The sequence below is a fragment of the Actinia tenebrosa genome, unplaced genomic scaffold (genome assembly GCF_029948245.1).
Source record: "Actinia tenebrosa isolate PJP-AT-01 unplaced genomic scaffold, QUT_ActTen_1.0 PGA_scaffold15__27_contigs__length_11533743, whole genome shotgun sequence".
Lineage (NCBI taxonomy): Eukaryota > Metazoa > Cnidaria > Anthozoa > Actiniaria > Actiniidae > Actinia > Actinia tenebrosa.
Genome location: NW_028292575.1, coordinates 9,511,138 through 9,526,535, shown reverse-complemented (window position 1 = coordinate 9,526,535; position 15,398 = coordinate 9,511,138). Strand labels below are relative to the sequence as shown.

General features: G+C 36.8%; 1 protein-coding gene across 1 annotated transcript; it reads left to right on the top strand.

Moving 5' to 3' along the window:
- The first annotated feature begins 4,689 nt into the window (after positions 1–4,689).
- On the top strand, positions 4,690–15,114 carry LOC116289573 (cytoplasmic dynein 2 light intermediate chain 1). Its single transcript, XM_031696517.2, has 17 exons — positions 4,690–4,839; positions 4,986–5,056; positions 5,466–5,542; positions 6,645–6,679; positions 7,517–7,586; positions 8,110–8,198; positions 9,155–9,233; positions 9,346–9,398; positions 10,689–10,743; positions 11,113–11,181; positions 11,298–11,375; positions 11,530–11,609; positions 12,350–12,420; positions 12,501–12,546; positions 12,816–12,867; positions 13,257–13,349; positions 14,615–15,114. The coding sequence occupies exons 1-17, from the start codon at positions 4,826–4,828 to the stop codon at positions 14,705–14,707; spliced, it is 1,125 nt and encodes a 374-aa protein (XP_031552377.1). The 5' UTR covers positions 4,690–4,825; the 3' UTR covers positions 14,708–15,114.
- Positions 15,115–15,398: the final 284 nt, after the last annotated feature.

The following is a 15,398-nucleotide window of genomic DNA, read 5'->3' as shown; positions in this document are numbered from 1 at the left end:
GGATACTTCTGATCTTGTAAACCAACTGAGCACTGAGCCCCTCTGACCCCCACAATCCACACGCCCCTCAAGATAAGAAATTTCTACCCCACGGTAGAGACATATTTCGACACCCATTTTAAAGTGCAGCTGCAATCATTTTTATGAGTTGCTTTTTTTCTCTTCCGGTTTGAAAGAACTTTGATAACGAAGTAAAATATCACTTTCTTTTTCATAATTTTGATATAAATAATTAAAAGTTGCTCTAAATTTAAATTTGGTACTTAATTTCATTGTTAACAAAAAACTGGCAATTATAAGAATTATTTAAAATGTATATAATTAATTGGTTGTCATACACAGTGGAAGTATTAAGCAATACTACGTACTGAACATCCTATTTTCAGTTTTACTCTTTTTCTCTTATTAGTGAATTTTAGCATAACCATAAATAGAAGTCTCATTTAGATCAACCATGAAATAAATGAACACTTTCTCTGTTATCTATCTTGATACACCAGTTGATCCAACAATTCGTTGATGAATTATAATGGTTCAGTAATATATGTCTTTTTTATTTTATGTTTTTCATTATAATAACTCACCTCAACTGGGAATACTCGTCGAGGATTACTCAATTTCACATATTCGTCACAGAGCCTTTTGAAATAGGGGGGTAAATACTGTTCTTTAGATGGAACAGTCCACAATTTCTTGGACGAAAACTTGTTTAATATGCCTATCTGGGTAGACATGTCCCTCCATGTCAAATAGTACTGTTGACTATAAAGAAAAAAATATGTTAGCTCATAGTTATCTATTAGGAGTGTAGAATTTCTTTTGCAGCAGAATTGCGATCTAACTTCTTCTGCATGGTCGACCTATGAAACGTGCTTACTTTCCAGCACAGTTAACATCCTTGTTTCTCTAAATGTGCCGTTGTCCGTGAATAATGTGACCACAGTTTATAATCATGTCGTAAAGTCAAGTGTTTGCGAAATCAGAAAGCTCCCGGTACGACTTAAAAAGTATTTACAAATACAAGGCAAATTGGTACAGCTAGAAGAAAAACAAAAGGTAATGATAGCCAAAGCAAGAGGCCGAAAATAGTATAAACCCAGATTTTTGTAATAATGACCTAATAATGTGTAGAGATTATCAAATATTAAGAGCTTGATATCGTTCGTATTTCGAAGTTTCCATATCGAGTCTGCAAGCGAGTGACCTATATGATATAGAAAACTAGTCAATAAAAGGATACCAGGCTCTTAGCATTATATAACTTGTTAATTACACGTTTAGGGTCGATAAAATGACAACATTGGAAGTGATATCTTTTCACTTCACTGATGTCGACCCTAATTGTATATTAATGGTGATAATAAGTGAATATCGGGGAATATTTACCAAGACGCGAGTCTTAGTGTGGCGAGGTGAATATTTCTATTTTTTTAACACAAGTGAACTTGATTTTAAGTTAAGATTCTTTTTGTCTTCTCAAATTTTATTTATCTCTGCAAGCGGCACACATCGACGTGCGCGTGCGCGATTACAGGTGAATATAGCAGGATAAGACGTAAATTGTGACCAATGAGGGGGCCGGATTTATCATATCATATTCACTAGTGTAAAAATTATTAACATGGTTATTACGATACAGAAACTAACGCGCCTGTGCAAAAACGTTTAGATATTTTTAGCCTAGCCTTTTTTTGCTGCCCATTAAAAAATTACATGTCAATATAGATTTTCACGATAATAAACTTTTATCAAGATATTTAATTACGATAAAAGAGGCACAATTAAACAATTAATTGCCGAAAATAAAAAAAATCGCAAATAATCTCATTAAGGGGAAAAAAGCAAAAAAGAAGCAAAATAATCATCTGAGTTCATCTTTATGATTTTGCTTGTAACTAAAAACTAGGTGTATTTTTCCGTTGGAAATGTACAAGTAGACTCGAATTATAAGTGAAACAAATACTTGTTTTATGATATTTAATTTTAGAGTGGTTTTCATAAACCCGTGAAATACGTTTTAGCATGTCTAGTACTATTACACTCTAATTCTTTTGTCTTCTATTGTGTTTATCCCACTATTACACTTTAATTAGCTCACATTATTTCATGCAAGGATTATGAAAACCACTATGATATATAATAGGTCTATGGAATATCCACATCTTTCTCTTAAGCCCCGTTTACACTAGCGATTTTTGCTGCGATTTTTTTGCGATTTTGTCCATAATAATTAATGGAATATAATAATGACGAATTTACTTGTAAAGTTTTTTTCAGGATACCATGGTTTTTGTAGAGGAATGTCTCTTTTGAAGGATGAGACAAAATATTTCATATTACCGAAAATTGCCACAAAAATCGCCAGTGTAAACGGGGCTTTAAATATAATATTCTCTATTTTGTAGTTCATGTTTGTTTTAACGTATACTGAAATAAATACATGAAAACTATGTTTATGTTCTCAATTTGATCTGGTACATTATGATCGCAATATACGTGCATGAAAATTACTTTTCTTCTTTATGGTGAAATCATAAGTTCTTAACTAGAACTGTCCATCTAGCCTTGTGTTAAGCCCCGTTTACACTAGCGATTTTTGCAGCGGTTTTTGCTGCGATTTGTTTTTGGGATTTTGTTCATAATAAATAATGGTAAAGAATTTACTTGTAAAGTTTTTTTCAGGATACCAAGGTTTTCCTAGACGGATGCCACTTTTGAAGGATAAGAAAAAAGATTTCATATTTCCAAAAATTGCCACAAAAATCTCCGCAAAAATCTCCGCAAAAAATCGCCAATGTAAAGCGGAGCTTTAGGATGGCGTTTGATGTGTTTTCGGGAGTGCCCTATTTTTAGATAGTATATACCGCAGAACCAATCATATTCCTCGAAATGTCAAGCGCTGCGCTGATCGTATCAATATAATTGCAAAAACCAAGATAAGACAAAAAGAAAATAACTATGGCGTCGTATGATACTTGAAAAAAATACAAAAACTTGATTTGACGCATAAAAAATACATATTGCATTTTAAAATCAAAATTCGAAGGTTTCAAGTCCAACATGACATATAGTAGCGCCAAAGTTTTCGATCAAAAATCAAAATTAACTTAATTTTGTATTATACATGTTTATCCTTTGAATTTGTTGACATATCTCTTTTCCAAAGAGTGCGGTATATATTGTGATTAAAATAAAGTAAGCCAATCACCTGAAGTAAGTCAAGCACTTGAAGCAAGCCAAGCACCTGAAGTAAGCCAATCACCTGAAGTAAGTGAAGCACCTGAAGTAAGTGAAGCACCTGAAGTAAGTGAAGCACGTCAAGTAAGCCAAGCACCTCAAGTAAGCCAAGCATGTCAAGTAAGTCAAGCACCTCAACCAAGCCAAGCACCTAAAGTAAGCCAAGCACCTGCAGTAAGTGAAGCACCTGAAGTAAGTGAAGCACCTCAAGAAAGTCAAGCACCTAAAGTAAGCCAAGCACCTCAAGTAAGCCAAGCACGTCAAGTAAGTGAAGCGGGTCAAGTAAGCCAAGCACCTGAAGTAAGCCAAGCACCTGAAGTAAGTGAAGCACTTGAAGTAAGCCAATCACCTCAAGTAAGTGAAGCACCTCAAGTAAGCCAAGCACCTGAAGTAAGTGAAGCACCTGAAGTAAGCCAAGCACCTGAAGTAAGCCAAGCACCAAAAGCAAGCCAATCACCTGAAGTAAGCCAAGCACCTAAAGTAAGCCAATCACCTGAAGTAAGTGAAGCACCTCAAGTAAGTCAAGCACCTGAAGTAAGTCAAGCACCTGAAGTAAGTGAAGCACGTCAAGTAAGTGAAGCACCTCAAGTAAGCCAATCACCTGAAGTAAGTGAAGCACTTGAAGTAAGCCAAGCACCTCAAGTAAGTGAAGCACCTCAAGTAAGTGAAACACCTCAAGTAAGCCAATCACCTCAAGTAAGTGAAACACCTCAAGTAAGCCAATCCCCTGAAGTAAGCCAAGCACCTAAAGTAAGCCAAGCACCTCAAGTAAGCCAAGCATCTCAAGTAAGTCAAGCACCTCAAACAAGCCAAGCACCTAAAGTAAGCCAAGCACCTGCAGTAAGTGAAGCACCTGAAGTAAGTGAAGCACCTCAAGTAAGTCAAGCACCTGAAGTAAGCCAAGCACCTCAAGTAAGCCAAGCACCTGAAGTAAGTGAAGCACCTCAAGCAAGCCAAGCTCCTCAAGTAAGCCAAGCACCTGAAGTAAGCCAAGCACCAAAAGCAAGCCAATCACCTGAAGTAAGCCAAGCACCTAAAGTAAGTCAAGCACCTGAAGTAAGTGAAGCACGTCAAGTAAGCCAAGCACCTGAAGCAAGTCAAGCACCTGAAGTAAGCCAAGCACCTCAAGTAAGCCAAGCACCTGAAGTAAGTGAAGCACCTCAAGCAAGCCAAGCTCCTCAAGTAAGCCAAGCACCTGAAGTAAGCCAAGCACCAAAAGCAAGCCAATCACCTGAAGTAAGCCAAGCACCTAAAGTAAGTCAAGCACCTGAAGTAAGTGAAGCACGTCAAGTAAGCGAAGCACCTGAAGCAAGCCAAGCACGTCAAGTAAGTGAAGCACCTGAAGTAAGCCAATCACCTCAAGTAAGCCAAGCAGTAACGATAGCTATGAAAACGCCAACGGAGCCACAAGGAGACAGACACCAGCACACACACCACAACACAAGAGGTATTAGTGCCATAAAACAAGAGTTATTAGTGCCACTTCATGAGGTCTTACATGAAGTAGTAACCAACACATTTGAAGAGAAGTTGAATTTTCAGTTTGTGATGACAATTATGTAAAGGAACACGTTCTATTCGCACAGTAATGGGATCTAAAAGGTAGAATATCCTTTTCGCATTCATGTTTGTTGAATCATTTGGCTTGCTTTGCAGTGCAAGTAGTTTTCTTATTTGCTTGACAACGGCAGCCATTTGTAAACACATCAAGCTTTTTGTAAATGTTGATTATGATGTTGTTTTACTAGTTCTGAAAAGACAATATGGGAATTAGCTATAGAAGAAAGAAATAACGACCAAGAAGAATTAGCTAAACAAGGTAACAAGTGATGCCAAGTCATTAGGGATCATTCATATGGGTTTAGTTGGAAGAGGGAGGATTCCAGGTTTAAAACGACATTTTTTCATGAACCCCTTTTATGAACCTAAAAAAAAGTTTTGACTGCCCCTCCATAATTGTAAAATATAAACCATGAAATAGCCCCCCCCCCCATCCTACTCCACCCCTCCTCCCTCAAAAAATATTTGGATAAAAAAATTGTGGCCCCTCTCAAAAACCACATAGATTCCCAATCCATAAATGTTCTTATAAATCTATATTATCATTATTCTGCCAACATCTTATTGAAACCTACCATCAACCAGATATCAATTTTTTACCAATAAACCCATAGCAATATAACCTACTGACAGCCTGTGGACCAATGTATAATTTATTTTACTAACAGCTCTCTCAGGTAACCAAGATGTATCTTCTCCACATGGGGATGAATCAAGTGTTTTTGTAATTGGAAGTAAAAATGCCGTAAGTATACTTAGCCTTGTGAGATTGGTAAACAATATTATATTTTATCATAATTATGACCTGTATCTGCCCGGGCACGCGCTCTTAAAAAGACCTTCGGGAAAATGGCGTGAGCAGGGCCATATGGCTTTGAGCGAGCAGGGCAATACACGTGCAGCCCTGCTCAAAACCTGCGACCATATTGACATAATTTGCAACTTTTGAAATATCTATTTTATTTAGGGTCATATGATAAAATGCTTATTGACTGAGTTAGTTCGGGTCGTATGTGAAAATATTTGGCTCTCGGTCATTTGTACAGACCTCGCTGCACTTGGTCCGTACAGCATTACCTCGAGCCAATTATTTTCCAGTACGGCCCTCCAACTCAGTCAATAAGTACATAGTATTCAGTTATGAGCCCATTAAGAATAAATTATAAAGCTGTTCACAATAATTAACTTGCAATATTGCATTGCCTTAGTATTTGATGATTACAGCAGTTTTCAATGTTACAGGCATCCTAGACCTCCTATTTATCCTATATTTCCTATAATTTGTATAGGATCCTATAAAGAGCCTATATTTAAAGAAAACCTCCTATATTTCCTATAAATAGGACGACTGCTGATTGATACATTTATATTTTACACTGTTTCTCATATTTGAAGGAAATAAAATGGCCCCCCTTTTTTTTTGTGGTTCTGTTTTTTTTATGGCCGATCCCTGGTTATGGCACTGAAAAGCTATCTTAGCTCCTAGTGCATATGTATTTTTGGGAAAAAATCCCATATTTTCCTATATTTAGAACTTGCACAGCCTATATTTCCTATCAAATTTGTCTAAAAAGTGGCTGGGATGCCTGATGTTATGAAAACTCTTTGTATTGTTTAAAGCTTCCGGCTGAAATAAAAAATAATCAGTTGGTACCTTTAATGTTGTTGACTGGCGGCAGTCAGTTAAAAAGAAACAATTTCAAGACAAGCCCTTGATATGACTGATTTGGCAGAATATTGACTCATGTGTTTGTGAGAAATCTGCCTGTAATATATTATCTTATTTTGTAGATATTCATTATTGTACATGTCTTGTATTTTATTTGTATTATTATTATTTTGATTAGGGTAAAACTTCTGTGATTTTGAGATTTCTTGACAGGTACTGTATCATAGAAAATACATTGTGTAATTAATTATTACTTCATTATACTCAACATATGATCTGTTTGATAATATTATTTAGTCAGATCACATGATCTGATATATAATGTAGTGAGAACTAGTGTATGGAGGGGGTATGGGACGCACACACCCCATCAAATGTTTGGTCTCAGCACCAAAACTTAATTAATTCATGTGGGATTGCTGTGGGTTTAGCAGGGAAATAGTACATTGCCCACTATGATTGAGACCTTGCTATGCCCCTGGTAGTGAGGGTGGTGTGCACTGCTTATGCACAACAGGTTTCACCAATGAAACCCAAGTTTGATTCCCAGGCTTGGTTTTTATGATGCGAGAAGAATTGTTTGTTGATTCTCTGCTATGGTTGGAAGGTTCTTCTCCAGTTTTTCCTCTCTGACTTCGAAAAAAAATCTATTTTAGCCTATCAGATGCCTTCTACTGGATTAAAAAACCAGTTAGGCTTACCATTCAACATGGAGTGGTAAATCCTCATAGATTAATGAGCACATTTTGTAGCCATTCTTTTCCAGCTTTTCCTTGTGCCATTTGTTGTTTGAATATCTGTATCGTTATCTATTTTTTCTTAATTTATTAATCTATTTAATTTATTTTCTTAATTTATTTAATCTTTATTCATTGTTGATAAATTTTATTAGTAGAATATTTATAATTATTCAGAGATATTAGCATGTATATGCTATCATAAATCCAAATTTCAAATAAAGTTTATTATATTGTTTTGTATTGAATGATAATTTGTCATTGTCATGAGTGGATCGTAGGAATGATAATAATTGTCTGTGACCTATGACAGGGATGAGGCACCAAAATCAACAACGGCTTTAGATTATACATTTGGTAGAAAAGCCAAAGGTCACAATATCGTAAGTATTAATGATATACTAGCAGTTGCTAAAATAATAATTACATGTAACTGTCATACATTCAAAAATAACATTTCTATTATTATTGCGGATGACTGTCACTGGATTTAGCTTTGAATTGATGGTTTTCCATTCAGCTTTTGCCATGGATGATTTTAACAAAAGATTTGTCATTAGGTCTCTTTTGTAATATATCCTCCAAAATGGCCACCATGTCTTTTGTTATTTCATTCTCTTGAGAATGATTGGAAACAGTAATAAGTATCTTGCCTCATTTCTTTCTTTAATAGTTTGATTACATATTTATTTATAAAAAAGCAGCCAGACATGGATCGTTGCTAATTAAAACACTTTTATTGAAAAGTGTATCATTTCTTTAGGGATGGTGTTTGTGTATGTGCAGCTGTAAACCAAAAGTTTACCCAAAACATTGAAGTCTAGTATTTATCTTGAATAAATTTATTAACTTGAAAACTTGTTGAACATTTCATAATTATTATAATGTTGTTATTGCAATTTAAAGGCCAAGGATGTGGGTCATATATGGGAGTTAGGCGGTGGAACATTTCTGTCCAAGTTGATTGATATTCCAATAAGCCAGCAGTCAATAAGGTGAGTATGAAATTCTCCATTTGGTATAGCATCAGAGATCATTATTAGGATATTTCTAAAGGCCTTGTGGTAACAGTAATACAGCTGATAGCAGAGCCAGCTTATCTGTATTTCTAAACCATGCACCTTGATCCCAGAGTATGCAATGTTGGGTGCCATGATGTAGCTTGATCCTAGACAATCTTGTGACTCCAGAGCCTGCATTTCTTATGGCCTGCGGCAAAGAACGAGGGCTCTGGCATAATCCATTTTTTGGCGCATGCGCAATTTTCCAGAAGTGAAATATGATCAATGAAAATCATTTTTTTAAACAGAATTCTGTGTTTATTTCAAAATAAAAATTAGAAACCGGAAAAAAATTATTTTTATTTTTGGTAAGTCTTTAAACGCATTTGCTCTAACCAGAATTCCAAGAAACCCTAGTCTCAAAAAATGGATTATGCCAGAGTCCTTGTTCTTTGCAGCAGGCCAGAAGAAACTTAGGCTCTGGGTATGAGATTGGATCCTAGAGTACCCAATGTTGATTGCTGGGATGAAGTGCCAGCTATCTGTATTTCTAAACCATGCACCTTGATCCCAGACTACCCAATGTGGCCTGCTGGGATGTAGCTTGATCCCAAAGTACCCAATGTGGCCTGCTGGGATGTAGCTTGATCCTAGAGTACCCAACGTGACGTGCTGGGATGTAGCTTGATCCCAGAGTACCCAATGTGGGGTGCTGGGATGTAGCTTGATCCCAGAGTACCCAATGCTGGGTGCTGGGATGTAGCTTGATCCCAGTATACCCAATGCTGGGGATGGGGGCCTCTGATCCATGTAGGCTGATCTGAGAGTACTATGGAGGAAAGGCTTTTAGGGGTGTGTTGATATCGCAAGTTAAGAGTTGGGCCTTAATTATTAATGCATTTTAATGTAATTATTAAAAAATAATGGATAATAATCAATTTTGACTGCAGAACTCTCAGTGTTGCTATTGTATTGGACCTGTCTTTGCCAAATGAGTTATGGGTAACCATGGAGACACTCCTTAGCCAGGTTAGTCGGGGGTATTTGTCTGAATATTGTCAAATGATTGATAGAAATTGATCATCAGGGTTTGTATGATTATTTTTTCTGTATCTGACTGCTCATCATGGTTTTATTTTAGGTTAAGTCAAGAGTTAATAAAGTTTTGGAAGAATTAGCAAGAAAAAACCCAGGGTAAAATTCACTGTGTCCTTTATTATAATTACAGCTATTTCAAGAAAGTTGCAGGGGCAAACAGCAAATGGTGATTAATGATTGGCAATCGCAATGCCGAAAGGAATTGTGGTCACACTATCATGGAGACATGAATCTAATAAGGTCAACTCGCCACCTACATTTAAGGTCTTCGCTGAATTGTTTTGTTATCTAAGAAACGATGAAGAAATTCTTAGTACCACACAGTTCCTTTTAGACATGCAGCTGCCAATTGCCCTTTGCAATCTTTTTGAAAATAAATAACTGTATTCTAAATGCTGTCAATGATTGGCAGAGCACTAGTCTTGTTATTTTTAAAGTGGAGAATTGGTGTTGTGTGCTGCTTCCAAGGCACCTATTTTTCACTGTTGTAATTAAGATTCTTAACATATTAGCGGTGGTTTTTTCTGAGTTTCCTTTTATCCATTCCCTTTCATCATATAATCTAATTCCCGAGTAAAGTTGTTTGCGTATGCCAATTTTTGCCTCTTTTTGAAAATCAAATCTATTCCAATTCCAATTCAATCTCGATGTGAGCTGCTTCTGATGTAGTTGTCTATTGCGACACATCATATTACAGAGGCATACAGGCAGGGGGTTTGTAAAGGGGCAGGGTCCCCCTTCTTTGTGACAACAAAATGATGGCTTCTCGTAATAATAACTGTAATTTTCCATTTTTTTCGTAACAGTAAAGCATAATGCCAGCTCTTTTTATGTTTTTCCTTTGTTCCGGCCTTTTTTGGGGATGAAAAAAGAGATGTGTGTTCTTTTTTAATTTAGACCTCCTCTTTTGAAAAATCCTGGCTATGCTCCTGAATTAGATTTAGGGAGTTTGCCTTACTTTATTAATGTTCCTTTGGTTAAGAGCACTAAATGTTTATGAATATCTAATCTAATTCCTACTCACCCTACCCATCATTAGGCAAATGCAGTTGAGGTGGAAGGAATCCATTGGAGAAGTCTAGTAGGGGCTAAACTTAGACGTATTTCTAGCTGAAGTGCACGTGCCCACAAATATGTCCAAAATGAAATATCAAACATGCCCAGTCTGGGTGCTCTCAAACTATACCAAATTGAAAGTTAGGGTAGCTTATCCAAGCATAATAGGCTTATCGAAAAATAAAAAAGTAACAAACATTAAGCAGAATGCAATAGCTACCCTACAACGTGAGCCCCCCTCCCATCCCAATCTTCACTGCTCATCAAATGTGAGAGAAACTTCGAATTAACATCATTGTATGTCTTGTTGTTCTTGTGTTTAATATGCAGTGTTGTCAATGAGATGAAAAAGAATGCTTGGAAGAAGTTTGGTGATGATCATCCAGTAAGTATATTTTAGGTGACGTGTGCTTAATGTGCTGACTGTAATGCTGTGTTCATCCTTGATTCAGTAAGACTTGGCTGCTCTAGTTCTTTCTTGTGTTTTAGAGGTTTTGTACCAAAGGTAGATGTGGACAATCGCCAAAGAGTAAGGCGTTTGAGCAGTGTTTAAAGTCATGTCTTCAATAATGTCACACACGATAATAAGAGCTGTCAAGATTGACCAAAACAAACATAGATTCCATTGTCCACTCGTTCTATTGTTTTGTTTATATTGTTTCTTCTCTTCAACTTTGCCCCATGTCTTGTCACTTATGAAGCTTGTTAGATCCAGTGAAGGAAAAACTAATCTGACCTTTTATTTTATTTGAAGGATAAGTCTCTGGTTGAACCATTCCCTATTCCTTTGGCCATCATTGGTGGAAAATATGACATTTATCAGGTAAATGAATAGTTTCTATTCCTCCTTCAGTACGCATTCAGTCAATTCTCACCTGTTACCTTTATGTATCTTGGTATAGCGATTGACATTCGTTACATTATTGATGCTTTTGGCAGGATTTTGACCCAGAAAAGCGCAAGATGATCAGCAGGACCTTGAGGTTTATTGCGCACAGCCATGGTGCACATTTACAGGTAGACTGTGTGTGTGTGTGTGATGAAAACAGTATGTCACTAACAGTAAGTTAAGGACAAATGGAAATGTGTTGAAGTAAACTAGGGCTACGCCACTTGATCCCCTTCTGGCGCAGGAAACAGTAAATAAATTTTTACATGTGTTTTCATTTAGTTTTTCAGCACGAAATCAGAGAGTCTTACCGGCCGTGTACGTGGACTTATGGGACACCTTTTGTTCCACACATCTCTCAGGTAATCAAAAAAGACAATGAGGTTTTTACAACATGGCAAATGCCAAAAGAAACTCGTGTGATAATATTGGTGCACTCTGGCGTTCCCCGACAGCAAGAAAGAATCTTATTTTATGCTTATCTTATTTTAGTGAGCATGCTTAGATTATTACTACGTAGTTTTCGATGATTTTGCTCATTCCACTGAACCATGCAGCATGGTGGTTGACTATAAGAAATGCATAATTGAAGCAAGCTTCTGTAACTAGACCCTGCTCATTTATTCCTCGTTAATGAATGAGGGATGTTTTCTGTTTTACTGGTTCTCATTACTATTTGTGTTCTGGTGGGCCTAACCTGGTATGACTCTGTGGCTGGGGGAAGGGTAGGGGGGGGGGGGGGGGGAAGAACTGAGAGCCCATCCAGGGGGAGGTTTGCTATACCTGATTCTCTTATTCACTTGATGTTATCATCTACCACATTCTGGTTGAAAAATGTGTTTTCCTTTTACGTATCAAAATGATATTCGTATAGCAGTCGTTTAATGTATAGCCAATGAAATATGCACTGTCTGATCGTGTTGGGAGAGCACAGGTGATGCGCGCTGTTGTGCTGCCTCTCACCCATTCAAGTATCAATAAATCGGGTAGAACAATACAGTTTTCATTAGACCTGATGATGTTGTCGAGATCACAGCGAAACGTTGTTCTTTACAACTAGTTTTCTTATTAAATACTTAACTGAATTCGTCTTTTTTTCCAGTAAGTCTGTATCAGTCGACCACAACAAGCCTATCATCGTACCAGCTGGTCTTGATACTCTAAGCCAGATAGGTAAATAATATCACTAGCTGCCTTGTTCTCATTGTTGTTGTCCCAGTGAGCCGTCATAACGTATACTGATCGGTTTTCAGGTGCTCCACCTGTAGCGAGTGAAGACTTGAGCAGACTTCAATCAAGGTCAGTTTATTGGAGAAAAATGAATCCAAAGACAAGTGTAAAAACCAGAATGGATAAAACGAGTTCTAAGGCGCCCTCTGATTATGCGATAACTGCGCAGGAAACCACGACGAAAAGTGACGCGTGTGCAGATCAGAGTATTTAAAACGGAAAGCTTATATTTCTTGATTTTTCATTGTTTATCAATATTTTGATATATTCCTTGTCTATTTCTTCACGACAATCATGGTTATTAAGATTCTTTTTTTGTTTTTTGTTTTTGTTTTTAGAAGCCCGTATGACTTGTGGAAAGCAGCGTATGCTACTTTTTTCCCGCCAGAGGTAATGGTGGTGTTCCATATTCTTAACAGTAAACTCTGCGCTCTTTGCTAGTTCAGCCTTATCTCATTACTTATCAAAATAGCTTTCCCCCCTTAATTCTAATTATGCATTTCCATATTGAGCAAAAGCCTGAAACCAAATCTTTCAAAATTAACTTAATTCAAAAGTAAACCCCGTCACAGGGATTGAGAGCAAATATAAATGAGTAAAAATGAGAGATAAAGTTTGTGCAAAATTGTAAGGAAATTTTGCGGACATTTAAAATAATTAAATATAAGAAGAATGTATGGCTGGGACTTCAGCAGTGGTTGAATGCTTATAGAAGTTTTTTCATATATCCAAGCCTCAATATTTAGTGATACATGATTATGCATGGTTTTCATTTCTAGAAATATGTTCAAAGAAATACAGGAGAAGATCCTTCCAAAGATCCTCAGTTCTACGAGCCAGCGGTGGATTCCATGAGAAAACAAAAAGACGAGGTTTGGATTAAATATATATACAGTACAGCAGCTAAATCCCAATACTCCATTTTACAGTTCCGTTCAGTGACTACGAATAATAGTTCCTAGCCGAGGTTGGAGTTACCGCGCATGATAAAAAGTATAGTTTTGCTAGGAACTCCAGCCTCGACTTGGAATTATTATTCGTAGTGACTGAACGGAACTGTAAAATAGAGTATTTAGATGTGTGTCTGTAATGATTCTCGAATAAGCTGTTGTTCTCCTTTATAGTGCTTACACCTGCCAATTCGTTCGATTTTCTTGTTACACCCTTCACCAGTGAGCGTCCTTCCCAGCGACGGCGGCAAGAACTGTTATAGATTATGAGGCATAACTAATGGGTTGTAACTTAATTTATTCATTTCAACTTCGGCAACTAAAGTCAAACAAGCTCACGCGTTGACCCCTAGAATGGATTAATGATTTGAATTTTCGAATTTTGATTTCTTTATTCAGTTGAAATTTACAACGTCGAAAACGAAGATATGAAAATTCCAATCAACTTTAAATTCAATATACGACATTTTGATTGGTTAATCAGTGCTAACACAACCGGAAGACCAAGAAAACATGGCGGCCAGAAATAATCTATGCCGTGTTTATGTGCCGGGAAAGCCTTTACCTGATATTATTCGACAGAAAATTGTTCATCTCAGCAATAGCGGATTGTCCAATAAAGCAATTTCGCGACAACTGAAAATTTCTAGTTGGGGAGTCCAGAAAATACTTAAACATTATCGACAACATGGAACTGTGTCTCCATTTCGCTCATGGGGGGAGCGTTCCGTACAAAATTACTGGTGATATCCTCCAAGTAATTGAGGCATGGAAATTACAAAACCTAGTGTGTATGCTTATGAAATAAGAGAGCGACTTCTGCTCGAAGGTATCTGTAATTTAGATGATTTACCTTCTTCATCACGAGTCGAATAATGAACTGAATTTTCATTTGAATATTGCAATATTGCATTATTCCGGTTCGTACGTATAAAAGGAATAATTGACTAATGATTTCATTAATCGAATCTAGGGGTCAACGCGTGAGCTTGTTTGACTGTAAGTATCTCACATACAATGTGGTCGTGCTGTGTCCTACACTCACTGCGCATGTCTGCATATCAAGTAGGCATGAATGCATATCGCTACAATAACCACTTCTCATTTTCCTCATTCACAACCACTTGACCTCTTTTAATAGCATAGCATCTAAAGGTGATTGTTTCCTTTCTACTTGTAACCCGTAGGAGCTGGAAAGATATCGTAAGATTGCTGAACGTAAGGCACGGGAGGTCCTTGCAACCACTGGCGGAAAAACTAAACGCGTCCAAAAGCAATAAGCCATGCTAGTAAGCTTTGATGCGGGATCGGAAGTCATATTTATTTCTACGTTTTGTGCAGCATGTATTCTCTACTTTCAAGTTGGACCCGTTCTTTCATTTGTGTCGCATGACAAAATATTCTCGACGATGTATTTGGTTAAAAATTAAATTTAAGTAGACATATTAGGGTGCATACCATAAATCCTTGAAAAATGAACTAAAAACTGTACAGATTAGTGTTAAGTGTTTTAGGTCTACAGTCTACTGAGTTCTACTGAACTTACTATAATTTGTGCAATTTTTTGCATAGTTTTTGATGGATATATGGTCTGTATTCTATCAAACTTGTGAATCTCAAAACAAGACTAAAACCTATGAAACTTCATGGACAGAGAGAAAAACACAATAAAATCTTTGCTACGTGACTCTGATTTTTTGGCTTATACGAAAAAACAATTAAACGTCCTTAATGAAGCGGAGCCCCTGAGTCAGTATTGTACACTATCATAAACATCCACTTTAATTTGAAACAACCAATCTACAACATTTTCAAAACACTTAAAAGGCTTTAGTATTCACTTCACATCATTTGACGTGTACGTGGGCCATGATTTCCTCTGCTCTCAGTATCACTTGAGTTAATTAGTTTTGTCAGTTAAAGAACAATTCTGCCTTTTTACAGGAGACTAAACTGACAAAACGATAAATA

Excerpts from the sequence above, each read along its gene's own strand:
- LOC116289573 (XM_031696517.2), top strand. Across the intron at positions 7,587-8,109 it reads AAGCCAAAGGTCACAATATC|GCCAAGGATGTGGGTCATAT; the intron begins GTAAGTATTAAT and ends TGCAATTTAAAG. Across the intron at positions 12,547-12,815 it reads TTGAGCAGACTTCAATCAAG|AAGCCCGTATGACTTGTGGA; the intron begins GTCAGTTTATTG and ends TTTTGTTTTTAG.